Source organism: Gymnodraco acuticeps, unplaced genomic scaffold (assembly GCF_902827175.1).
Source record: "Gymnodraco acuticeps unplaced genomic scaffold, fGymAcu1.1, whole genome shotgun sequence".
Lineage (NCBI taxonomy): Eukaryota > Metazoa > Chordata > Actinopteri > Perciformes > Bathydraconidae > Gymnodraco > Gymnodraco acuticeps.
This window is the reverse complement of record NW_022990990.1, coordinates 711,833-738,478: the sequence shown is the minus strand read 5'-3', so window position 1 is coordinate 738,478 and position 26,646 is coordinate 711,833. Positions and strand designations below refer to the sequence as shown.

At 41.8% G+C, this 26,646-nt stretch overlaps 2 protein-coding genes across 5 annotated transcripts in view; both read right to left on the bottom strand.

The window, feature by feature from the left end:
• LOC117559148 (ankyrin repeat and sterile alpha motif domain-containing protein 1B-like) overlaps positions 1-7,132 on the bottom strand; it is a 150,599-nt gene extending 143,467 nt beyond the window's left edge. Inside the window, exon 1 of the mRNA XM_034235823.1 lies at positions 6,489-7,132. Within this exon, the coding sequence (XP_034091714.1) occupies positions 6,489-6,619 (131 nt within the window). The 5' untranslated portion in view covers positions 6,620-7,132. The remainder of the gene's footprint in view (positions 1-6,488) is intronic.
• A 7,060-nt stretch (positions 7,133-14,192) lies between these two features.
• uhrf1bp1l (UHRF1 binding protein 1-like) overlaps positions 14,193-26,646 on the bottom strand; it is a 35,008-nt gene continuing 22,554 nt past the window's right edge. Inside the window, exons 16-24 of one of the 4 annotated variants that reach the window (XM_034235835.1) lie at positions 25,854-25,937; positions 25,112-25,260; positions 24,432-24,589; positions 23,750-23,900; positions 22,937-22,978; positions 20,051-20,307; positions 19,220-19,328; positions 18,927-19,072; positions 14,193-15,781 (exon numbers count right to left, since the gene is read on the bottom strand). In XM_034235835.1, coding sequence (XP_034091726.1) covers positions 15,653-15,781; positions 18,927-19,072; positions 19,220-19,328; positions 20,051-20,307; positions 22,937-22,978; positions 23,750-23,900; positions 24,432-24,589; positions 25,112-25,260; positions 25,854-25,937 — 1,225 coding nt within the window. In that variant the 3' untranslated portion in view covers positions 14,193-15,652. The remainder of the gene's footprint in view (positions 15,782-18,926; positions 19,073-19,219; positions 19,329-20,050; positions 20,308-22,936; positions 22,979-23,749; positions 23,901-24,431; positions 24,590-25,111; positions 25,261-25,853; positions 25,938-26,646) is intronic. The other 3 variants (XM_034235836.1, XM_034235837.1, XM_034235838.1) reach the window with 3 other exon arrangements.

The following is a 26,646-nucleotide window of genomic DNA, read 5'->3' as shown; positions in this document are numbered from 1 at the left end:
CTTGTAGATTAGTGTGACATTCTGGACGTCACACCTCTCCCTGCGTCTCCTCCTCTCAGTATCAACATGTTTTCTCGTTCAGGACCAAACACGACATGGCCAGAACAGGAAGTGTGCGAAATCTACTTATGTTGAAGCAAACAAAAGAGGAACGTCATAATAGAATTAAATTAACAAGAAATTCCTGGAAAACACTTCTAGGAGGCTAATGGGTTTAACAAATTACCAGCATGAATGACGTGTTTTGTTATATCATTATGTAACGGGCCAGGTCAGCGGTGATTACAACATCCTAATGTGTTTTGAAACCACTGCTTGAATCAATAAGAGATGTTATATCAGTCAAAATAAGAAATCAAGAATTAATCCAGAATTTATTAAAAAGAAAAATTAAAGAAATCTTTTGTTTGAACAAAATAAAAATCTTCCATGTGGCACTACACAGTTTCTGTGTTCTTCTGAAAAATAAGTATCTTCATAGCAGTTCATTTACTGATATAATAATCCTTTTTACTTTTATACCTTTTTCACTGGAAAAGTTCAAAGCTTTTAGACAAACATATTCATGTATATTCCTGTGAAATACTTATATCCAGCATAATTTAATTGTTTGATTACATAGGTACTGTAAATGCACATATATTAGTATATTTAACTTCATATATGAGTGAATCTGTGTCATAAATAAAACAACTATTCAATTCCACTTTGTCCAGCCTTTAAATTGCAAAAAAAAGCAAAGGAGAAAATACACCAAACCAGCTATTCAGACAGTAATACTGTTCCAAACTGCCTCTTATTGCCAAATTCATGCCAGACTCATCATTCAAATGTACCAAAACTCCAAGGAGGACTCTGGCTCAAAGTTCTGCTAACCAGAGCTAAATATCTCAAATCCAAACTGCCACATCCTTTACAAATCATAATCCATGTTGCACATCATCTGAAACACCACTGTTGTTGAGGCTCTCCTGTTATACAAGTGAGTTTTCAAATTAAATGATCACTACCTGGAGGTCATAGCTTAGTCACATTTTATTCACCACTACATCACTCCCTTTCCTTGAACTTCACCATTGTATTTCTTCTTCTGACAGAGGCCGTGACCTGGCCAATAGTAATACATCTCAGGTTGTAAGAGGAAGCAGTTCTCAGAAGAGCTGCGGATTCCCCAAATTCCCCATTTGCCACCCTCAAACAACCGGCGCCGATGGGTAAGAGATGCTCCCTCACGGTGAAAACAGATGTAGTGCTGCGTGAGATGTGAGTGAGAGACAAAGAGAGAGGAGAGGGCAGTTCTTCTGATAAGGTGGAGGAAGGTAGGGAGCAGCGGGATGAGAGAACGATAAAGGGCGACAGTAGGGAGGCAGGATCGTCCGTCTCTGGAGAGGAGTGGAGGGGGGAGAGCGATTGTGGAGTGAAGTGAGCGATGGAGGGAGAGCCAGGGAGATATATTGAAATCCAGGACACCAGATGGAGAGGGAGAGAGAGAGAGAGAGAGAGAGAGAGAGAGAGAGAGAGATAGAGAGATAGAGAGATAGAGAGAGAGAGAGAGAGAGAGACCGTGTGTGTCTTGGCGAGTACAGAGGTCTTAGTTTCTTGGCAGGATGCTGCAGCAGAGTTTGGCCCGGACCCTAATGGAGATGTAAGAAGCCTCGGAGTCTGATCACACACACACACACACACACACACACTTTCACACCTTCCTCCCCTCTCAATCACAATATGGCTCCAGACAAACTCAATGCACCGACGCCACTGCTGAACCCAAAGTTAAGCAAAAATATGTACTGAATGACTCCTGCTGCACATACAAGTCCATCTATAAAAGCAGTGGTTTGGCTTTCGTGTTTTCAGAGAAGAGAATGCAAGTGTTCAGGTGAAAATAAAAGATGGTTTATCATACGTGACAACTAGAAGCCATCTTTTCAGTGACTAGAACAAGATCGTTTTTTGGCATATGTGCCTTGACAAGCGACAATTGCTAATAAATCTTCTGTCCAATGACTAATCCATACTCGAAAAAAAAATGGTTTGAGTTCTATATCAAAATATACCTATATCCATTTGATGCACCCCTAATGAGACTTAGACCTAAAGTGTCACATTTGAAAAAGGCACAATCCATCAAACTGAATCCAATATGTATTATAATTTGTGACACACAGATGCTCTTGGGTTGTGTGTGTACGCCTCCTAATCCATCCCTAATATGTGCATTCTCCACACTTAACCTTTGACCCACAGTAGGTGTCCTGCACCACATGTAGCTCAGTGATTCCCCCTCAGCTCTCACCCTGACTGCTCTCCAAACTAACACACACACACACTTTTTTGCTGTTTGTTCTTTTTGTAGTCCCTCCTCTAGACACACACGCACGCAGCTCAAAGATAGACTCCAACACGAGCAGGGGAACACATCAAGGAATAATGTCGGGGAGACCACCTGTGAGGATGCCAATTAAAACAGAAGTGTGTGTGTCTCCTCTGGGAGTTACAGTACTCCACTTAAAGGTTGTTAGTTTGTGAAGGAGGAGGGAGGTAAAGACCCCCCCCACACACACACAAACATGATGCTTTCCCCTGAACATTATTTGGCGAGTGTGAAAGTGAGCAGTGATCCGCCTCCATCTGCTTCAACAATGAGTCACCCTCTCTTAGTGTATCAGCTTTCAATCCCTCCATCACAGTCAGGGTGTGTCATGCTCAGCACACACACCTAACCTCATCTCCTCTGATAGACAATACACATGCTGTCATCATACATTCATCCTCACTGTTAATATTGGTTTGTATGAGCAGCTTGTAACTCTCCAAAACTGCTAGCATGCAACATGAACTATACTACAAATCCCATGAACATAATTAAGTATGAAACTTGAAAAATAACTGAAATATCTTCTCTTATTTAAAAAAATAAATAATAGGAATCCGTGCATCTCTGGCAAATGTACAGAACACAAATAAAAACAGCTCAGAAACTCCATGGAGTACCAGAGTTACTGTTGCAATTGCAAATATAAATTGTAATCTCATCAGGTGTTATTGAAGATAATTACATACCAGTAGCTGTTGGGAAAATGTACACATTTGTATTCTATTTTGCAGACTTTTTCTCTACTCTTTTTCACAATGAAATGTCACTAATTAACATGTGTTAGAGTTTGTTTGCTTATAGATTAATCTCTAGTTCTTCTCAGAGAACGATTGTTGGAATATAAACACTAGGAAGGAGACTCTCCCTTTTGTTAGCCGTAGAATACATCCCACTCAGAGCAGAGTGTGTGTACTAATGACAAAGCACAGAGTCCTGCTAACACACGGTCACCATGTTTAGTGCATGTCATCCACAGAGACTGACCCATTCAACACAATGAGATCATGCAGTATTGATTCTGTAGCGTGCACCACACCACAGGACTGCACCGCCGGAGGATCCTCTTCTCTACACCCTGTACTTATGCGAGTGTGTGTGTAGTAGTATGTGTGTGTGTTCATGTTCATGTCCCAGTTGGTGGTTTAGTCCAACTTTTCAGGGAAAAGGCAAACCTCATGACTTAGGAATGCTACGAATGGCTCAGAGGCCTTAAGATGGGAAACTATGCATTGATTCCCGGAGATCATTCCCATAACATTAGCCTGCACACACTCCTCCGCTTTGACCTCTCTGTTGACTCACTCATCTCCAAAAGAACAAAAAGACCCTCCATCAGCAGGGGCGTCACACAACTGGACACTCACTGACACACACAAACAGGTGTGTGTGTGTGTGTGTGTGTGTGTGTGTGTGTGTGTGTGTGTGTGTGTGTGTGTGTGTGTGTGTGGCCCACCCACTTATTCTACAGTGTCTTCTTGACCCAATGAAAGCCAAGTGTGTAACACAGAAGACATAACTCACTGCCAAAAACACAACGCCAAACCTGCTGAGGTATTGCTACCCATAATGCAACTCTCTGACCTCCAGAGTCTGTTTTGTGCTCTAAAGTTAAACTCCAGTATTGGAACTAAAAGCTGCATTTTGGTTGTGTCATTCTTTAATCTCCTCAAAGAGCTTTAAATGAATTCAGTGTTCGGTAAATAATCTCTGTCCTTCAATAAATTCAATGAAATCCTAATATGCAAGGCAAACAAAATGCGACAATGTTTACAGTGTTGGGATGTGGGAGACCAGATACAGTAACAAATATAAAAGCGTATATTTGTGTTTAATCCCTTTTAGCAACAAATATTCATGGCGTGAAGGACAAACAACCATCATCTATTTATCAGTGGAAGACTCTTATCAAGTTTTGAGTGTGTTTTGCTGTGTTGGCAGTTCAGTGAAAGTCAGGGAATCACCAAAGTTATTACAATTCATGAAGAGGAAACATGAATGTCTGTGCATAATGTGTTGGCAAAACATCCTGTACTCTGGGATATTTCACTCACAAATGTAGTATGGGTTTGGGAGCCAGCTTTCACATGGCAAGCCTACTTCCCCTTCATAAAATAGTAGTTAGTAATAGTACAAAAAACGCCATCAGCGTGCAACTGGCTACAATCATTCCTTTTCACCGTGGCAATTATTATCTCAGAGAGGAATTGGCGTGCAGAAAAGAAGAAGAGAACCACACGGACACAACTATGCGAGAGTAAACAGTGTAAACCGCCGTTCTCCATGAGCGGTTGGGGACCCACAGAGACGATCAACCACATGCTCCTGACCACTTGTTGCAGCAGGCGGTGCTGCATCTCCATACTTTGATAACAGAAGCTGCAGGAATCATCAGCTGCTCTCCAGTCATTTGTCTCTGCTGCTGCACTTTTGTCTGGCTCTGGATTTGCTGTAACTTTGCAGAACACTGTCCCTGCATACTGAGCTGACTTTGATTTATACAAGTAATGTTTAAACAACACAGACTTCACAGAGTGCAGATGCAGCCAAGGCTGTTTTCTTAAATGGAGAAGAATGTGTGTTTCTGCCTTTTCCACTCAGAGATGGGTTCTTCCTTAACCCATGCCTAACACTTTCACCAAGTGTTATGAAAATCATGCTAGTCGTTCTCATAACCCTGCTGACAAATGAACCAAAAACATATCCTTGGCAGAGGTTCACATTGTGTCTTTATTTTTAAACTAATACAGTTCTTGTGCATAAGGGCCCCGCAGGAGTCCCCAGACCACAGCTTATGACCCCTTAGCTTAGAGAAAGAGCGGCTGGCATCCTCCATGGCGGCATGCGACCTCCACCCGGTTATGAGACGCTCTACCCAGGGGCCCGAGGCGATGCTCCACCCAGACACCCCCGCCTTTGATCTCCTAATCACCTGGTTCAGCCTGGGCCTCAGCAGAGACAGGGAGAGGCTGCAGGGGCGGGGGGGACAATAATAACCTCAGCAGTTGTTCTCGCGGCCAGATCCAAGCCTTTGTGGGTTGGGTAAAGAAAAGGAAATATTCCTGGGAAGATTCTTAATGTTTATTTTGAATAGTGAACAGCACCAGGCAGTCACATCACAAGATACTAAAAATAATACTGGGAACATTCACTTGGTATTTTCATAGCAAGGGGTCAGGGGTTCAAGGTGATAGAGGGAAATCTAAGTGAACTAACATGTTGCCACCTGTTACAAACAAACATTCCCTCACTCTCCTCACATCCCTGCTCTTAATCCACAAATCACCTTTTGGGGAAATCCATGTTGGTCTATTGTTCTTGCACAAAGAAGCAAGAGCTGTTTGCAGCTAACTTACTTACACACCCTGCATGCCAGGCCTTCTGAGCATCATTTGAACAGACAGTGTTTTACAAACACCAAGGAAATGTGTCAATTTACTAATGCTATTATAAAAAAAAGACCTTTACCACCATGACAGTGCCGATAAATACAAAAAGAGGAAGGTTATGGTTGCTGTTAGAAAGCCTTGCATATAAAAGGTCCACAGAATGCATGAAGACATTCTACAGCGGTTACAAGTGCAACATCATCCAAGCTTTTGTCCTGTTCAACAAATCCACATTTTGACAGCTGCCGGATTCAGGAGGCTGAAGGTACTGTCTGTTCCTTTTGTGCTCAGCCGGTAGTGACTCCCACAACAAGCAGACCAACACCAGCACCCTGAGACCTGTCATGCATTCTGTCACAGATACAGTAAGTGTATTTAGCCTGCAGCAATTCTAAGGGCCTTAAAGTGCACTTTGCCTCACACAACTCTCTTGACTTTGCATCACCAGACTTAATTTCCTTTTTTTCCTACTGCAGCATGTTCCACAAAGCTCTTAAACACCACATCTAGGGTTCCAATATGGAACAAACTGTACTGAATGTATATTGTACACTCCATACTGCAGCTGGGAGGATGAGTGATAGGCTCATTTAAAATGCATTGACCCATGATGAAGCTAATGCCTAATTTTGCAGCATGGGAACCCCCCAGGAATCCCCTGCAGCACCCCAGGGCTCCCTGAACACTTTAGCGGTCATGAGAAGGAGATGAGAGCGGCTTCTTACCTCAATAGGTTGGGCAGAGGGATGGAGCCTGAGCCTGACCCCAGAATCCCCCTCTTCCCACTCAATAATTTCTCCACCACGGCGACATTACCGGTCCGGGCGGCTTCCAGCAGTTCCTGCTCCTTCCCCATCCCGGACACAAGTTTACAACGACGGGGTGAAATCCAACAAATCTCCCATATATATCCTAAATGCCTCCTCCTCTCCGAGCCTTATTCCCTCACTGTCTGGAGAGGGAAAGCATCTGAAAGGACTCCTCTCGCTGCATGCTGCACGGTGAAATAGGTGTTATTGATGCCGCAGAGCAGGTTTGACATGCACTTATCCCCGGTGCCTTTTTAACCTCAGTCCATTCACAAGCACGGCTCCGTAATCTCCTCTCGTGCACGGCTCCCGTGTGTAACCTCAGGGTAACAAGCGCAGCGGGGAGAACCGCAAGCTCCAAAGCAAACGCGAAGTGAAAAGTAAAGAGTAACCCTGGTTTACAAAAGAAAGAAAACTCCTTCTCGTTCCGAGCAGAGGCTCCTGTCCGGTCTGAAGCTCCAGCTGACACCCGGCGGGAGGTGAAACCCTGTACGCCTCCACAAGAAGCTCTCTGGTCCCGCTGTACTCTCCACCTCTCTGCCCTGAACCTACCGCACTGGCCGGTGTTCCGGATTGACTGGTTCCCCGATCAACTGGTTGACAGATGTGGAGGCGTGGCCTCGACTGAAATACACATTTCGATCGCTTCTTCTGTCGTTTACATACATCTTTTGGTATATTTGGCTGGATAGGAACACTTTGATGCACATTCAGTACCAGTGTGTGAGGTTGTGCTTACGATGGCAATATCCGAACGCGAACAGCGAGGACTACAAAAAGAAAAACGAGTTGATCGGGGATGTCTGTTCAAAACATTGCGAGCTCCAATAAATCAATTAAACCAGCTATTGTTGCTAGACTTATTTCTGAATATCGTTCTTAATGTGATACCAAGTCCATCTGAGACCTGTGTACACCTTCAGACAGCCTCCAAGTGAAGCACATGTTCTTTACTCACAGCTTGAAAGCAGCGTGGAGAAGTCTTCAGCTGTGTTAAGTTGTGATCCGCTCGAATAAATCCTTAAAACCAGCTATTGTTGCCCGATTTATCACTGAATATCGTTCCTAATGTGATACCAAGTCCATCTGAGACATGTGTACACCTTCAGACAGCCTCCAAGTGAAGCACATGTTCTTTACTCACAGTTTGAAAGCAGCGTGGAGAAGTCTTCAGCTGTGTTAAGTTGTGATCCGCTCGAATAAATCCTTAAAACCAGCTATTGTTGCCCGATTTATCACTGAATATCGTTCCTAATGTGATACCAAGTCCATCTGAGACATGTGTACACCTTCAGACAGCCTCCCAGTGAAGCGTACGTTGTTTACTCAGAGTTTGAAAGCAGCGTGGAGAAGTCTTCAGCTGTGTTAAACTGTTCCTCTCAGGTAAACTGTGATTCGCCCATGGGAAAATGGGATCCACCCAGATGAAACTGTGTTACGACTTCTGTGGCTATCTACCAGCGATCATGTTTAATATGAAAGACACACACATCTACATCCCTTATAAAAACAGTATTCTGCAGCACTCATCCAGATCAAATGTGACTGTTAACTCGTTTTGCAAAGATAGCAGCAGAAATGTCATTGCTGCATGTGCAGGGATATTATACTTTAAAATGCTGATGGGTCATTAATGTTGGTCTCGGCAAACAATATTAGGAATCCTCTATTCAAACCACATAATATTCAGTGTCCATCGACATGAAAATAACAAAAAAGTTCATGCTGGACTCAAACCCGAGTCCCAACAGCAAAAGTCACTCCAGCCCTGCGCGTCATGAGTGCGCCACAGATCAACACGACGTATCGAACCACCACACTATAATATTTTAGATTAACCTTGTTAAAAAGTTACAGAAAAATGCAACCCGACCATCATTTATAATGTGAGCGAATGTACACTTTAAGCCATATAATATACATATTATAATATAGTATAGCCTACTGACTGAGGTCTGTATCAAGCCTCATTAAGACCCACCGAGATCAGATATCCTAGTTTATCAGCCTGCGAGCCCACATTATGTTGTGATAAGTGTTAGTTTTACATATAAGTGTGTTAAGGTTAATCTAAAAATATTATAGTGTGGTGGTTCGATACGTCGTGTTGATCCGTGGCGCACTCATAACGCCCAGGGCTGGAGTGGACTTTTGCTGTTGGAACTCGGGTTTGAGTCCAGCATGAACTTTTTTGTTATTTTCATGTCGATGGACACTGAATATTATGTGGTTTGAATAGAGGATTCCTATATTGTTTGCCGAGAGCCAATCGCGGCCATGCCCCCCCAAATGAGTCACTGTGCCCCCCCAACGCAGGGTTGGCAAGACTTGCCACTTTGCCGTTTTTTTCTTTTTTTAATCTTATAAGTGAAAACGTTTCTACTAAAGGTTTTTTGTGTGAAATACATCAGAAATAAAGAATACAAATATAAAACACAGCCTGAGGTGTGCTCACTGCTGCTCTCTGATTGGTGTGTTGCTTGACCAATGACCCCCGACCTTTTTTTTGTTATCATTACGTGGCTGTGTGTTTAGATGAAAGCCCAGTGGCGATCTGTTCATCTGTTGTACTGATTATACAGTAAAGCCATCGAAAATATATGATATACAGTACAGTACAAGTACATGGGTCTCTGTGTTTCATTCAAGCTCGGCTCTGTGTGGCACTCGAGCAAATTTTGTGAGTGCGCGAGTGGTAACGTGGAATGTTGTTAGCATCTGGTTAGCTAGCTATGCTAACGGATATAAAGGGCTGTTTCTACACCAAGGTGAGTAAAGAACATGTGCTTCACTTGGAGGCTGTCTGAAGGTGTACACAGGGTCTCAGATGGACTTGTATCACATTAAGAACGATATTCAGAAATAAGTCTGGCAACAATAGCTGATTTTAAATGATTTATTGGAGCTCGCAATGTTTTTGAACAGACATCCCCGATCAACTCGTTTTTCTTTTTGTAGTCCTCGCTGTTCGCGTCCGGATATTGCCATCGTAAGCACAACCTCACACACTGGTACTGAATGTGCATCAAAGTGTTCCTATCCAGCCAAATATACCAAAAGATGTATGTAAACGACAGAAGAAGCGATCGAAATGTGTATTTCAGTCGAGGCCACGCCTCCACATCTGTCAACCAGTTGATCGGGGAACCAGTCAATCCGGAACAGCGGTGCCTCTGAGACACAGGTGTCAAGTTAGCCTGATTACTTATTGTGCACTTCCTGTTGCAGCTTTCAAAATAAAACTCGCAATTTGTTACAAACTTGGCCAACCGGCCTCTGGCATGAACAACACATTTCATTCGTCTTTTACTGTATATATCTTGTTTTTATTTCATATTTTGATATTTTGTCTTTATTGTATATTATATACCAGTTTGTTTATGAGTGCCCATTGCTAATGTTAACAATCTATAAATACAACTTCATTCGGCTTTCCTAAAAAGTAAAAGGATACGTAACTTAATAATAACACATTATAATATTAATATGATGATATGAATTATAATGTATTACTATACAATTATTATATTGACACCATAAAATATTATACTCTTGAAGACTTCTTAAGTTGCATCCCAAGCTAGCAAGTTAACATTAGCTATAGATAAGTCTTAGTTGTTTAACACGTGGGTTATTACCATAGGTTATTACGCCTCATTTAGTTTTTAGGTTAAAAACAGCCAGGGTTAACAGTTTATTGCTACCAAATTAACTTGACAATCACTTGACAATAATTGTCTACTACTGGTTCGACTACACATTACTTTTGCACATTTTTGGTGATTTTCTCTTGTAAAAAATTATGTGCAAAATGTGTTGCTTTGGGGCCAATGTTCAAAAAACGACCTGATTAAACACAGATTCATTTGGGAGTATGCCAATTCAAACAAAGGCAAGAAAACAATTTGACGAGAGGATACCTAGATCATTCACTGAAAGCCCCTATAATGTTAAAGCAGTAGCCTACTTTAGAGATACAAATTCCCCCATCTATCAAATCCAAACATAGTTTAAAACTGAATTTTGATGTGCTTGGAATTACTTTGCTTGCCTGGCCTGTTTAGAAGTCAAATTCTAATTAAAAACATTTCTGGAGAAAAATAATAAGGCTATTATGGTGCAAAAGTAAATATATGTTTTCTATCTAAGCATCAGTGATGCTCCTTATGCAAAGTTAATATTTTATTTTGAAATCCACGCCAGCCACTTCCGCTGATTTACAGTACAGTCTGGGCGTGGATGATGGAGATGCCACAACACCAACAGGAGGCGATGCCTTTGTTAGTCTCCCAGCTGTGCTTATTGTGGACATTTCTCAGACTTATTGTATCAAACACGGACATGCAGTTGCTCTTCCTGCTGGATGTGTGTTCATTGCTGCAGGATTTAGTAACAGGTGTGTTCCTAAAATAGCCTCCCTGTCAGGTCAGAGCAGGGTTTCTATGAATAAAGGCAGAAGATGGATTTTTTTTAACGTGCTCGGATCTGTCCACTGACAGCCCCACTGCGGCCCCACTCTGCCGCGAGTGCATGCTGGGACATGCCTGATGGCTTCAACATGCTGCTTAATTGGAATTTAGAGCTAAGTGCTGCCTTCAAGAGTTCTACCTTAAGCTGCTATGCCCTCAGTCTGAACTCAAAACGTGTGTATTTTTGGATAAGATTCGTTTTTTTTCCTTTAATTAATTATTCCTTTAGTGTATGTATGATATGTTAGAAGTGTGTAAAACATATTCAGATGTAAAACCTGTCACCAGTAAATCAATTGTATTTTTGCTTGAGAAATAAATTCAACAACTAACTGATTAGCAAAAATTGTTGCTGTTACACTTCCTTTTGTAAATGTATTGTTTCAATGGAAGTTATTTTAGCGAGAACATTGTTGATGATTAATGATGAATGATGACTGTTATGTTGAGCAAATCAGGGAGCAGTGGTGGATTGTAACTGAGTACATTTACTCAAGTAGGCTAATGTATTTCACGGAAATGTTGGAAATTAATTTCCAATATTTTCTCCATATTGACAAATGTCCCCTTTAAAAAGCTTGCATTTTGTAAAGATTAAAAAAACGGAATAATATAATAATGTATCCTTCACAGAGGATGATGCTGTGTGTGTTATCTGTTATCCTGTTCATTGTTCATTGTTTGTTGGAGGATGTGTGAAACCCCATTCAAATCGTGTGCCTTAGAATTTGACAGCTTTCCCTATTTGTTGTCATGTAGTGTGAAAAAGGTAACCGTTATTAACATGTTACAACCGTGCCTGGCATGTGTTACAACTGTCCCTGTACACAAGGACAGTTGTAACAGTTGAGTTTTTAAAAAAAATACATTTTCCAACCTGTACTTATTTCATAAAAACATCTTAAATACATTGTTTAAGTAGCTGACATATTGATAATGTATAATATAGCAAAATGGCTATCCTATTGTAAATTGTTTTTTACTTATTGGGGAAAAACCCAAAAAGTGTTGCAACTGTCCCTGGTCTCCCCTACTTTGTAGTGCTGAGAGATAGGGAGTCAGAGGCGGTGCAAGGAAGGTGCAAAAGGGTACTTTATTAGAGAGTAATTAAGGTCATGTTATCCGGTTGCAGTCCGGGAAGAAGAGAGTGAAGTCAGGAGGGCACACAAGATATATAGAAAACACATAACATGTCCGTGTGGGAACAATACCCCCAACTGTAGTTCCATGTATGAATTATGTCCCAGTGTAGTAAATAGGTGGTCACCACAACTTTTACTTTGTATGCTTAAGTACATTTAGCTGATAATACTTCTGTACTTTTACTTTAGTAACATTTTCAACTTAGGACTTTTACTTGTAATGCAGTTTTAAAACTGTGGTAAAAATACTTTTACCCCCACTGTCATGGAGCAAAGCTTTTCGATCCTGCAGTGGCATTCATTATTTAAGTGATACAGTTTTATAAATGTTTCCAATAAGCCAAACCAACTTTGCAAAATCCAAAAAAATATGGAATTAAATGTCCACACATGGGTGAATTTCTCACATTTAAGAAGCTAGGATGTGTTCAAGGCCCTGCTCAAGCTTAGCTTCAAACTGAAGCACCTAGATGGAATTCAGCCACCTTTTTATTACTCCGTCAGAGATATAAAACAGAAAGCAAAGATTGAAACAGAGAACACTGAGCCAACACACAACCTGATGACTCTCTCTTTCATCATATGAACTGCAATCCAGCTGCACATAAGCCCCCAACCACACACACACAGTATAGAAATGAATGTGTATATGCTTTGCTTACATAACCGGTGCTGCACTGTGACATAGCCGTCATCACAAAAACATTAAGCTACAGTATGTAAACAGGCGTTCGTGTGAATAGCAGCAGAGCAGAACTTTTACACACACACACACACACACACACACTTATTGCCCTTCTATGACTCACTGCACTACTTCAGCAGTAAAATGTCATGACCATTTATGTGCACAAAGTCCAAACTCTCTCCTGCTGCGATTCTGTGCGGCTCGTTTGAGGCTGCACTAAAATTCAAAGAGTTTCTTTCTTCAGTTATCAGACAAAACGTCAGATTTTATTTCCAATAATTCAGAAATGCTGCATTAAATGAACTCCTGCTTTAAGCTTCAAACAAGACCCGAAAGTCAGAAAATCATAGATGTATTAGAGCAGTGGTCACCAAACTTTTTAAGCACAAGATCACCGACCTCGGCCTAGGTGAAAGGTGAGATCTACCTATTGCAGAATTGAATGAAAAAGACGGCCCAGACAGTGCTTCCAATTTGAGGCCTTTTATAGGCTAATTGCATCTGAATTACTGTTACAATGAAGGCTCCATAGTCAGCTCACGGCATATAGACAGGGGTAAAGTGCTATTTTTTTATGAGTGGGGGGCGGACCTCACCTCCTCTAGGGGGGTCCTCACCTCCTCTAGGGGGGTCCGGGGGGATGCTTTCCCGGGAAGATTTTTTTTAAATATTGAAGTTGAAAGCATCAATCTGGTGCACTTTGATAGCGACATGAAGAGATCTATGGATACCTCTCTCAGCAGTCAGCACCCATATGAAACAGACCTGTAAACAGATTTTCTTTTTCTTTGTGGATATTTTACAAATCACTCACCTTTTAAACTGTATTCTTGTTTTACTGCCATATAGTATTTCATACCCGTTTCATTTATTCTCTTATTGTTTGTATAACTATAATGATCATATGAAGGTGTGCCGCGGAAATAATCTTTTGAATAATTTGTGACAAAACCGTTCTAAACACTCAGAGAGTCCTTTAGCTCACCTGAGCCCCTCAGTCTGCAGGGGAGGAGTCGAGGACTCTCCTCCAGCTTGTTGTGGAAACAGCTCCTTATGTCCGTTAGTGCAGCTAACCAGATGCTAACATCACGGTCCCCGCTAGCACCGGTCCCTCTCTCTCTCTCTCTCTATCACACTAAATGCGCTATTGCCACACACACACAGAGAGCCGAGCTTGAAAAGTTTGGAAAATTATAATCAAAATAGTTAGGCCCATTTTTGTAGTTATAGTTAACACTAACAATTGGAATGAGTTGAGAAGCCAAGCACTCTGCAGAAGCAGATATATTTGATAAGGGGGAAAAAATAAAACATGCAAAAGTGAAATTGGATACCCTTTTATTTTCAGCAGTCTTTCAGCAGCTTTGACAGACAAAATACAACGTATTACTTTGAGTCTTTTCTTTCCTCCACAGGGGTTTAGAGGGTGTTAGGGTTTCTCAACGAAAGGGGAGCGGGGGGAAAGCTTAAAAATGAAAATCATCTCCATCAAACAAATCTATTCACATACAATCGTGTTAAAAATTCTACCTCTGACACTTCAAGTCTTGACATCATGTTTGTGCAGAGTCTGTCTTTACAGGATCTAGAATAGTTTTTTGGAAAGATAGAAATTGAAATGAACCGGGCCAAGCTAAAGTTCAGGTTATGATCGTTGCATATTGAGATTTGGAAGAATTACTGAAACTACACATTAAAGCAACGTTTGTAAAACTCAAACTGTCCTTTTTTTAAATCCTTTGTGCTGTAATTTTTAACATCTGTTCAGGAGTTTCCCCTGAAGTTGTCACAAAGGCATGAAGCAGCAGCAGATATGATCAACGCTTCATCCATGGAAAAATGACACATGGCATAAGAAATCTACATAAAGACACACATATGTAGTCAGGCAGCTTCAATGTGTCTTTTTTTTTTTACAGGGAGCACACATTAGTTCCTATTCCTCCACTTTTGTTCTGTCACAGTTGTGGTTTTATTTACAGTGCTTCCGTTTTAAAAGTGCTGCACATGATAAGTAGCTATTTACACATAGAAAAATAGGAGAGGGGGGGTTACAGACATTACTGTGGGGCATTTTGCTGAAAAAGCTGTGGAACTGACAGATATAAATGTATCCTCTATTTGTAATGAAATGCTTGTTTCTGGCCGACACACACACACACACATTCAAAAAGAAACACTGCATAACCATTGGAGGATCTGAAGAAAATAGTTATGTGTTCACATTCTAATACAATGTACACTGTACACACTCGGAGGGTGAGAGAGAGCATGATTTGTCTCGTCCATTCTGAATATGAAAGCACCCAATTATAATTGATGTGCTTGCAAAATAAGTAGTTTCTTTTTTAGACATTCCTCTGAAGATACACATTCAGTGTTCCTTCATTTGTACAGGATTGAATTAAGTCTAAGGTCAGCTGTGATTATTTTTTCCGTTTTACATGCACAACAGAGATAGTGTGTGTACGTTTTCTGTAGCCACAGCCACGGATATAGATTATCCTATTTCTCACACACCTCAATTTTCTCTCTCCAAGCCTCCGCAGTCCAAAGTGGAGGACATCAAAACGTAGATTTCTGAGTCTTCACACAGACTCTGCATTGCTTTATGAGGAAATTATTCTGAAGTCTAAATTCACATGGTGGCTCGCTCAACAACAAAAAAGCACGTAAAGGGAGCCGTTTTAGTCTTTTTATCTGCTTGTTGACGTTGCCGTTCATTTTATATGCTGCCCATTGGTGTCAGGGGCGGCTGAGTGACAGGAGAGAGGGGCGGGTCTAGCTGCTGTTCACTTTCAGGTTCTTCATGCGGTGCAGCAGCGAGTCCTTCTCCATCTGAGCCTCCGCCAGCGCCATCTTGGCTCGGGACAGCTCCACTTTCAAACATTCATTTTCCTCCACCAGCATCTGGAAAAAAGAAGGAAGAGGAGACACGCGGAGGTGTTACTATCCGTTTTGTTTCATTTGGACCAACAATGATTTACATATTTAAAGTAACTCTCTAAACTCCGCTGAAAACCATAAAATGGAGTCACACTTCTGGACATTTGGATGAGATTCCAGCTTCATCATTGGGTTTGGTCTGTTTTACCGTCATGGCAATCTCCATCCACAGATGAAGGCAATGAGACGTGGTGAAAGCTCAGTAAGATGGTTGAACTGAAATTCTGAAAACCAATCATAAAGCTTCAAGTCCTCTAAGATCTTGAATCAAATGGAAATAAATAATAATTGCCGCCACATGTCCGCTTCATAAAATGATACCAAACATGTTGGCTGTCTTAAGAAAACCTGAAACACAGCAGCATTGGTAGAACATTCAACACTTAGAGCGACCGGTGTTTGCTCATCAATCTGCGAGTCTCTGTGTTGTTTGTTGAGTTGTATTAGCGATGAATAATTCCCCTAGATGTGACAACAAACCTTTCTGCCAGTGACGCATCAGAAAACGCTTAAAGAGCTCACAAATACACACTGCGGTACTTTTCCCACAAAGGTTCATGTGAACTTAGTTCATGTGAACTCTTTTATCGCGTTCACACCAAAAAGAGCCGGTACTAAAATTAGTTAATGTGAACCTTTTTACCCCCTCGAAACGTGCGGCTCTCTTGTGAGAAAAGAGCTATATTTCTGATTGGCTGGGCGGATTGCAAACCACGCCCCGTAAAACTCCCAAAAAGTTTTGTGAAGCCGCCATTTTATTATCCTCGCATTAGCATTATTAGCATTAGCCCAGCGCATAAACGCAGAGAGACTAACTTATGGCAACACAAAATAAAACATGGGAGCGGTGGAGATGAGGAGGTGTCGGCGTTCTGGCGATTTACTCGGAAGGCTTCAGCAGAAGCTGCTGGGAGTCCCAGCAGCTTCTACTGAAGCCAGTCCCCAACTCCGGGGACTTTGGGCGGCAGTATACGCCGTGTGGTTTGCGGCCTGCCAGTAAACCCAAAACAGAAGAAGAACAAGTGACGTCAGCGGCTTCATTTGCCTAATCCACCCCCAGGGACTTTTTCCAGTGTGAACGCGATCTGTACTTAGTTCATGCGAACTAAAGAGTTCACATGAACTAAGTTCACATGAACCTTTGTGGGAAAAGTACCGCAGTGTGAATGCGCTAAATGCGCCTATTGAAAGGAAATTACCTGTTTTGTTGTGTGGATCAGATGACTTAAAAGCAGCATTACGTAACGGATCACTCTTAGACCCCGGCCACACGAGGACGAAAACGGCCAAACGCATAGGATTAACGCAAACAAGCTTCCGTCCACACGCAATAGTTATCCGGATAGTGTCTGCCCACACGAGACCGCTCCGTTTAGCTCCAACCGCTGGAGAAGCTGCAGTACATATGCAGGAGCCTGTACGTGGCGCTGTAACTTCCTCCACAAAAGCAGCGAAGAAGCATGGTTGTCATGGTTGCCCTTCTGTTTATTCTCCGCGGTGGGGGCCGAGGGAACCGGGCAGAGTTTTTCGCCAGTCAACGTGAATTAAAGTTTAAACCTTCCGGACAAAATTATAAAAGTGTCGGTCAAAGGTCTTCTTTGTTATTTATTGAGCTTTAAAACAAATGAATAACGACTCTATATATTATAATAATAAAAATACACGAAGCCTCTCTTTTTCCTCCCTCTCTTTGGATAGCGTCAGTGTCTGTCTCATGCAGTAGCTGATCCAGTAATGAGTGACCCGGCCGACAGTAAAAATAAACATATTTATAACTAGTTTAGGTAGTTTGAGAGGTGTCTCCGTCCTGTCAGATTAGACTTCACTCGCGTTTATGTCCATATCGAGAGAAAGATAAATAATCTGAATTCAGTGTGCAGTTTACTTTGACGCGGGGGTGAGCAGCAGAGGTGGGGAGAGGCGGGGCTATTGCTATTGCGCAATCACTATCAGAACATGTTCGTATAGGGCGCACACACGGAGCTGTTTGACCCCCCAGAGCGTTGCGTATGCCGTTCTATCCACCTTGGGACCCGTTGTCATTTCCTCAGTCGTTTAGTGCCGTATTCGGTCGTCCTTGTATGGCCGAATGGTCTATATGACACTAAACAGTAACGCAAACGGCCGTTTTCGTCCTCGTGTGGCCGGGGCATTAATCTCCCATTTGAAAATTAATTGTATTAACTCTGCTTGAATTGATAAATATCACTCCCACTGTTAGCAAAAGGCAAGCCAAGCAGGGGACTGGAATAGCTTGGTAAAAACGACATTTGGCACTAAAACGTTTAATATTAGCCTCCACCATCAACCCATCAAAAAGGAACAAAAGCCTTTTTTGGATGAAGATGAAGGGGAAAATATGTACATGTATGCGATTTGATGAATTCTTACCCTTAAAGATTGTCTGCGTGTGAAAACTAAAGACTAAAACTTGGCTTTTATCCAATGGCTGGTTAGAAAACAAGAGAGGGCTATCACCATTAGCTGTGTCCGATGTAACTCAAATACATGCATTTGTTTATTTATTTAAGCGTGAATCCGGTGGAGGGTGATTCCTAGAGAGTTTTTGTGAGATTTGCAAGATTTTTTTCCATTCACACACAGAGGGGAATATGATTTGAAGCTATGCTACTTGCAAAACTCACAAGAAATGCCAGTCTCTTAAAGTAAATATCGATCCATGGATACATTCCTTGGGATCACCAAACATGAGGTAAGAGAGGCTGAAATAAAGAACGTCTACCACACTGTGCAGCACCTAGAGTCACACAGGTCAGCAGAATGTGGCAGTAAATTAGCTCGGCTCAATTTTCCATACTCAAAAAAATACGCAAATGTTTACGGACGATAGTTTGTTGGGAAAAAAATCCATTCAAACCAAATTATATGGATTCCTTCAATTGCATAGTCTGAGCAAACAATTAACCCAAGAGTTGTCTTGTTAATATTTATAATCTATAATAAAGTAAAATAATTCTGATTCTGATTAGATAGACTTTATATTTAAATCTAAACTAGCTCTTATCCTCGCAGTACCATGTCCTGCATTGTCCCGTACAAACGTACTCTTTGTGCCACATGTTGCCACCTGGTCACCGTAGCGTCTCACCTTATCTCTGTTAGACGGCAGAGGGCTGCTGGGCAGAGCTTGGGTCTGTGTAGCCTTTGGTACTCCGCAGAACACACGTACAACCTCAGGAACCGGAGTCAAAGCGCCGTCACTCAACAACCCCTCTTTCCCGGGGTCTGTCTCCACTGTGAGGAGAGGAGAGACAACAGAAGGGAATTAGGAGGTGTGGATGCACCGAGCGCAGATTTAAAAGCATTTACATGTTGTATAACGGTGGTGAATCAGCGCTGAAGAGGAGGTCGACATATCTGGCAGATGTGTGTGTTTCTCACCTCCTATAGAGAAGGAGCCGTCGTCCCTCCTGTGTATGATGAGGCTGTCCACGTGCAGCGTGATGGGCGAGGGGTCCGAGTCAGAGGTGTTGTCCCGGGGGCCGTCGTCCTGCAGCAGAGACAGCACATGTTCAGGGTGGTGGGAAAAGTTTGGATATGTGAGAGGAGGGCGAAGGCGCTGAGAGAGAGAGAATGATCCACATCCAGGTTTCCACATCAGTTCCACAGCTAATCTGCTCAGTCGTGAAGGAACCCCAGAGAGTGGCCTTTCTATGTCATTAAGCATTCGGTTGAAATCAAACTTCCAATTAGGCCGCGGTTCAAAATATTAACTTGAACGGCGGTGAGTTATGGGGTCTATTGCTCTGCGACACAAATGGATACAAAAAAAAATAGGACAAATATGCAGTCATGCAGGTGTTTCTGTAACAATGACCTGAGGGTAAAACTAAAATGTGAATCCAAGGAGCTGGAAGTACAACAATGTACATATTGAAAAACTATTTAGAGTCATCTGAACGTGTCACCAGACTGCAACAGTTTCAGCCCCTTAGACAAACACTGATTGCAGTGTTATGACTCAATAACCCCAGAAATAAATGTTTAAAAGTGCGCTGAAAAAACATATTTGTAGGATACCATGGGGATTTGTAGTTTAGATAGGAACTATGTTGAATCAGTCATCAGTTTTGACATATTCATATTAGTTTTATCTGTGAGTACCAGTCAAGTTTTCCATTTGTGTTGACTGTATTTTTTATGTGTGTTTTTAAGTGTGGACCAAAGGAAGGCTATTAAGGAGATCCTATGATAAACAAAGCTAAGTCTCACCTTCAGGTTGACGTGTGTGTCCCTGACGCTGATCTCCATGGGCAACACCTGGGGGGCCGAGTCGTCCTCCAGGAAGTTGGCCATGTTACGCAGCGTGGACATCAGGAAGTTAGCCTGGTATCCGTGGAGACGCAGCTGCAGGAAGCCATTGCGCTCGGCCAGCGGAGAGTGAGCGGCGGCGCAGGGCCCGCTCTCCAGGCGAGCCCGCACTTCCGGACTGTGGAGGGCCCCGGGGGCCGCAGAACGGGTCTCTCCACCTGATGGCAAAGGAGAGGAAGGAGGTTAGCGTTAGCTTTAGCTTGCTGTCTGCTTCAGCTGAAGGACACACACACACCTGACTTTAAAATACACCCACAATGAAACAGGAGATTGAGGACTTTCCTCTGTCTAATTCACATGAATCCTGTTAGAACACGTATTTGCTTTTTGACTTAAATTGTGTATTAAAAGCACATAGCCTGGTATTAGAGCTAAGAAATATTATGTTATAGCAGATATATTAGCATGATGTTGATATTGGCTTATAACTAACAATGCATTGAAGAAAAAAGCACCAAAGTGGTTTGCTGTCTTTTAAAAAAATCTTTATTTAAATCTATTATTTTGTTGAAATATTGTAATGACTTATCTGCACTTAATGATCTTAACAAATGGGATTTGTCTGATCATATACAACCACAGACTGATCAAAAACATGCTCGATGGAGGTCCAATTTATTCATTTCACTTTGTTGTTTAAAAAATACATATCTATCATAATAATATCATAATCAGGACATACTTAGTGCATTACAGCTGGATTTGATGTCATTTTGCTCGCTACAAGGGTGCATGTTAAGGCCAGGTTTAAACGAGTGTAAAGACAGAACTGGGATGAAGGAATTAGAATATCTGAAAGAGAAGTGGGAGAGAGAGTTTGAATCATGGAAAAAAGCAAAGTGAGCTGAAAGAAAGAAGCAGGAAGGAATTAAGGAAGAAGGTGGGCTGGAGGAGAGTTAAGATTCTGTACAATCCCACGGCCTCATGCTGCAGTGATGTTTAATTATTTCCGGGGACTAGGGATTAGAGGGTTCTGTGGAAACTCCCACCAAGAACTGAGGATTCTAAGGGAAGTTTTAACCATTGAGCCACTCCGGTTGAGACACTATAAATGCTGAGCATAGGGCTGCTCGATTATGGCAAAAACATAATCTCGATTATTTAGGTCAATAATTGATATCACGGTTATTAAAAACGATTATCCATTTACTTTGAAAACATCAATTTATTGGAGAAAAAAAAAATGTGAACAGTATGTTTTTAACAGTTGATTTACCCTGAACCTTAAGTATAATTCAACTGAAACTAATAAAAAAAATATATATATTAAAAAAAAGAAGTAATAATAATAATAAAAAAATAATCGTTTTATTTCGATTACGTTGTTTTCGTAATCGCTGCAAGCCATAATCGTAATCGCGATTAAAATATGATTAATTGAGCAGCCCTACTGAGAACTGAAGATTTGTTGGTGTTAGACTTTATTTAGAACGGAATTCAACTTTTATTACCAACTCATTAGATAATACAATCCCTGTTTATTAAAGGGGTGAATGGGGAAGTGAGGATGGAGACAAACTGATGAAAGTCGAGGTTTGTTAAGTGTTAAGGGTAATTAAAACCCTCCTTTCACACAAACTTAACACAAATTGAGCTGGAAAGCGCACGCCGGGGTATGAAAATGGCCACTTAAAGAAATAAATCTGTTTATTATGACTGAGAAGTGCATTGCGTCCCTTTAACACGCTCTCTGAAGGAAATTTAGCAGAAGGTTAATCCCAAAGAGCAATTTCAAGACACACACACACACACACAATGCTGTCAGCTTTTCTCAGATAAAATGACATTCTCTCTCCATCCTATAGGGTTGAGGCGAATGGAGAGAGAAAGAGAAGGGGGAGCCAGCAGCCAGTGACTGAGTGACTGTGATAAGACAAGGGGAGGGAAGATGGCCTGGAGAGGGAGGGAGATGAAGGGGAAGGAAAAGGTGAAGAGAGGGGAGGTTAAATGAGAGAGGATTAGCAGGAAGATGGAGGAGCTGGAGGAAAGAGGGGAGGAGGGATTGCTCTTGTGAGATAGGGGGGTGAGGAGGAGAGGTAAAGCTGGCGTTTCTCTCATTGCCTGAATCACTGGAGGGAAACTGCAAAGTCTGCTGCAGTGGAGAGATGAGGAAGGAGGGGAGAAAGGGAGAGGAATTAGGCCGAGCAGAGAATGGGGAGACCAGGGGTTAACATCAGTCTGCACAAACGGCTGCAGTTCATTTCAATCTGACAGACACTTAAGGTTGTGAGACTAATGTGGCAAATAATGGGTCCACTCACTCCATTACTGTCCACACACACACACACACACACACACACACACACACACACACACACACACACACACACACACACACACACACACACACACACACACACACACACACACACACACACACACACACCACACACACACACACACACACACACACACACACACACACACACACACACACACACACACACACACACACACACACACACACACACACACACACACACACACACACACACACACACACACACACACGAGAGAGATCTCTTGTCACATTAACGCCCCCTCCTTCTGAAAAATGAGCACACACACACTTCATGCGATCTCTTGCATTGCTACAAACTGTATCTATGTGCATCTGCATTCAATGCCGCCGAGCAAAAGTCTGGAAATGAGACTCGACAGAAGACAAACTGGAAATAAACACACACACAATCTACACACGTCACACGCACGCACAGGTGGAAGCGGACACGCTGCGGCGAGCATGCATGTTAGGCTACAGATGGTGAGTTAACACACAGCAGTTACCTTGGCTGCTCTGAGCAGGTATTGGTACTGAACACACCATACCTGTGGGGAGTCATGGCAACGTAAATAAAAGGAGGGCTTGGCTTTATTAGTGTGTATATGAGTGTGTTAAATAATGGCAAACCAATTTTAGGATATAAAGGGATTCAGACTAGGGCTGCAATCAAAGTTTATGATTAATAAAAGATAATCTTATTATTATTTTTCTCAACGAATCCAATGTGTGATCTATTGAACATCTGAAAACAGTGAGGAATCGCAATATATAAAAGCCAAATTTGACATGATCAAATGTCTTCTGTTATCCAACCAAACAACACTGTGAGACTAAGACAAGCAATTCATTCTTACACGAGGAACCATCATCTATAACTGGAACTATCGTCACTGGTATTTAGGCAAGAAAACAATTCAATTCAATTATTGTATTGCAGTAAGTAACAGTCGTGATACCAGTGTGTACAAATATTCTACACACACACACACGCTGTTCTTCCTTGTCTGGTAGCTCCACTACTACACTAAATCTCGACAAATGCCCCTTCCCTTTCATCTTCAGCTTCAGTTGTTGCAGCCTGTTGTGTTTCCAATGTGTATTTGAGTGGATTAGTTTGATGTAATCAGCTATCTCACAATGTACCGTTTCCAAATGTTGCCAAACGGTCACAATAGTTTTAGGGTGTAATATTGTCTGATGGAAAGCCCAATAAACAAAGTAACACATATAAATAAACTACTGGTAGCGCCTTCAAAAGTCTGTGTCATGCATCAAATGAACAGCAGCATATCACATGGCTGCAGACTTCCTCTCACCCAGGCTGCGGTTGCTGAGGTACTGTCTCAGGCTGACGTTGCCCAGCTGAGTGGGGGTGACCCGGCCCACCTCCAGAGCCACGGCCGTGCTCTCTCCAAACGCCTCCATGCTCACACACACCGACTGCACCTTCAGCACCAGCACCGACACCTGGAGGAGCCGAGAGCAATACAATGAGGAACCAACACCAGGGTTTTCAAAATCCTCCACACATTTTCCTACTGCACTGAATTTCTAGTTATATTAATGCAGAGGCAGCATAATGACCTCAATATTGATTTCCCGGTAAAGTTCATTTTTTCCCCTTCATCTGTTTGCATGCCACATATTCTTTTATTATTACAATAAGCAGTATTTTATTTCACATTAGTCTATTCTACATGTATATCTCCTGAACTACTTGCACAGTAGTATGCAACATTCTCTTGCACCATTGTATTTATATTCTGTTATTCCTTGCAGTATTTGTATTGTTTTTTTCACTCGTTTATTGTTCTATGTCTTATATATTTATGTTGTAACGTTGGAGGAGTCTTTGACTTAAGATTGTCATTGCCATAACTACATTGTAGCTACTGTGCATGTGACAATAAAGCCTTTGAATCTTGAATCCACAATGTGGAGGATGTATAATAGTTTATTTCTTAACTTTGTACTCTTCTGAAAGCTTTGTTATCTTACCGTATCTTTGGTGGGGTCGTCGATGCTCTGGGAGGTGGCGCTGACGGTGTCGGGAGACACGCCCCCCTCCTGCTCTGGACCAATGGCTGCCTCCGTGGCGCTCTCAGTGGCACTCTGCTCGCTGATGGCGTCCTTGAAGCCGGACATGGACACGTCATCTGGTCACCACATCAAACAAATATTATTTACACAGAAAATACACACTTTTTTTTTTCTTAGCATTTTTTGCATTGTCATGCTTTAGAAATACATCATGGGACTAAAGAAGCTTCCAACACTGAGATATCAGTGCAATGCTGCCCCCTTCTGGTCAACATAGTATCCTACCAGTAAGGATATGTTTAAAAGATTATTTCTGTATCAACCCCTAAATACTGAAAATGTAAGTTATTTGCTAATAAAACAGGCATCTTAATGGTTCCTATAAAGAAAACACGCTTTGTTCATTATGTGACTTGGATCGAATAAAAGAAAACATTTTTAATTGCTCATTGTATGAGGATTTAAGCTCTACCCTCTGTTAGATGTTTTTTCCTAGAGCTTAGGGGAGAACACAGAATTCTGTATGCGCAATTAGGTGTGTCTCAATATACCATTACCATACAATGTAATATATCCACAATCAGTTGGATTAAAAACGGTATTTCTGTGTGTTAAAAATGCATCAAAGTGCGCTCCACCTCTCTCCAGCAGACTGTACGTGTCTCCGTCCTCCATCAGGTAGCTGTCTATGGAGATGTTGTCCAGCGACTGCAGGGACGGGCTCTTCTTCATGTTCTTATAGGACACAGCGAAACTGGACTGGGAGCGGTCTCGGATCAAACGACCACTACAACACAGATGAAGTGTGTGAAAGACAGTTCATTTTCAATCATATCTTTCTTTATTTGTTTGGGCAACACTGTCCCAGAGTGTCACTGATTTCAGAGTGATTGGCATTTATTGTTGCTTTTAAAGAAAGCAGGTCCTGGGCTTTTCTATTGTTTAATCTGATAGGGCGCAGAGGCTGTCAGGGCTTACTCTGCAAGTCATGAATTAAATATGGCTTCATTTCTTTGTGTGGTGTTGTTTAAGGTCATGTAAAAAGAATCAAGTGTGCTTTCCTCCAAAGCTCAGGAAATGATCTACAGGAAAATCACAACAGATAAATCAAAGTGGCTCCCTACAGACTGAGAACACAAGGCTTCAAACGAAAAGAGACGTCAGAAAAGGGAGCTTCTTTTTCCATCACCACGAGTACACAGGTAGACACCAAACACAGGACTCATTTAACACAGACGAGGACCAGCGTGTCATGCACACACATGCAGAGGCATGCCCTCAGGGGATTCACACAAACACATTTAAACTGATTTGTATTCATACAAGGATCAGAGAGACACACACTCATTATCGCAGCTAGTCACAGATCCAGTGCCTTACATGTTGGACATGGAATAAAGGGAGGTGGATCTGCTGGAGTTTGAGGAGCTGAGGAGATCAGAAACCACAGACAAACTTCCTTTCCTTGGTAGAGAGAAAACACACACACACACACACCTCGCAAGGGTCAAAGCCAAGGTCAAGGCAGAAAAATAAGTGAATGGGTTAAGAAAGAAAGAATATGAAGGGATGAATAGTGTTCATTCGGTAAACCTTAACTATGATTAAATACTGTATGTTGTTTATCAACTTCCATGACGATAACAAGACAATGACTACATTGGTGATAAATAAGGTTAACTGTGATTATATCAATATTTAATATTGTTGACGGGAAAAGACAGTCTTAAAATGTAGTTTAAAAAGATTAAAGTCTTTAAAAAGTCTGTTTATTAACATTTATGACAACCTCAGGGCTTCTGAAAAGAAACAACGTGGTATTATGTGGCTAAACTAGATGAATTGAAATGGTAAATATAACCTTTTGACTAAAAAAGGAAAAAATGTCAACAGTCAAAATAATATACAAATAGTTGCGGTTTTGATATAAGATAAGACTCAAAGGGCGAACTGAAACTGACATATTCAATCAACCTCATCCTGTTCTTTTGCATAGACTAACAAGGACATTTGCCAAATAGCCTACAAAGCTACCAGAGTGGATATGAAAACAGTGGATGAGAAAACACACACAGGAAGACAGAGCAAGTCAGCCAACATTCACTAAGTCAGAGAGGCGTGAAGTCTGATGAGCATTCATACTGACGGACTCATGTGGAAGCACAACAAACAG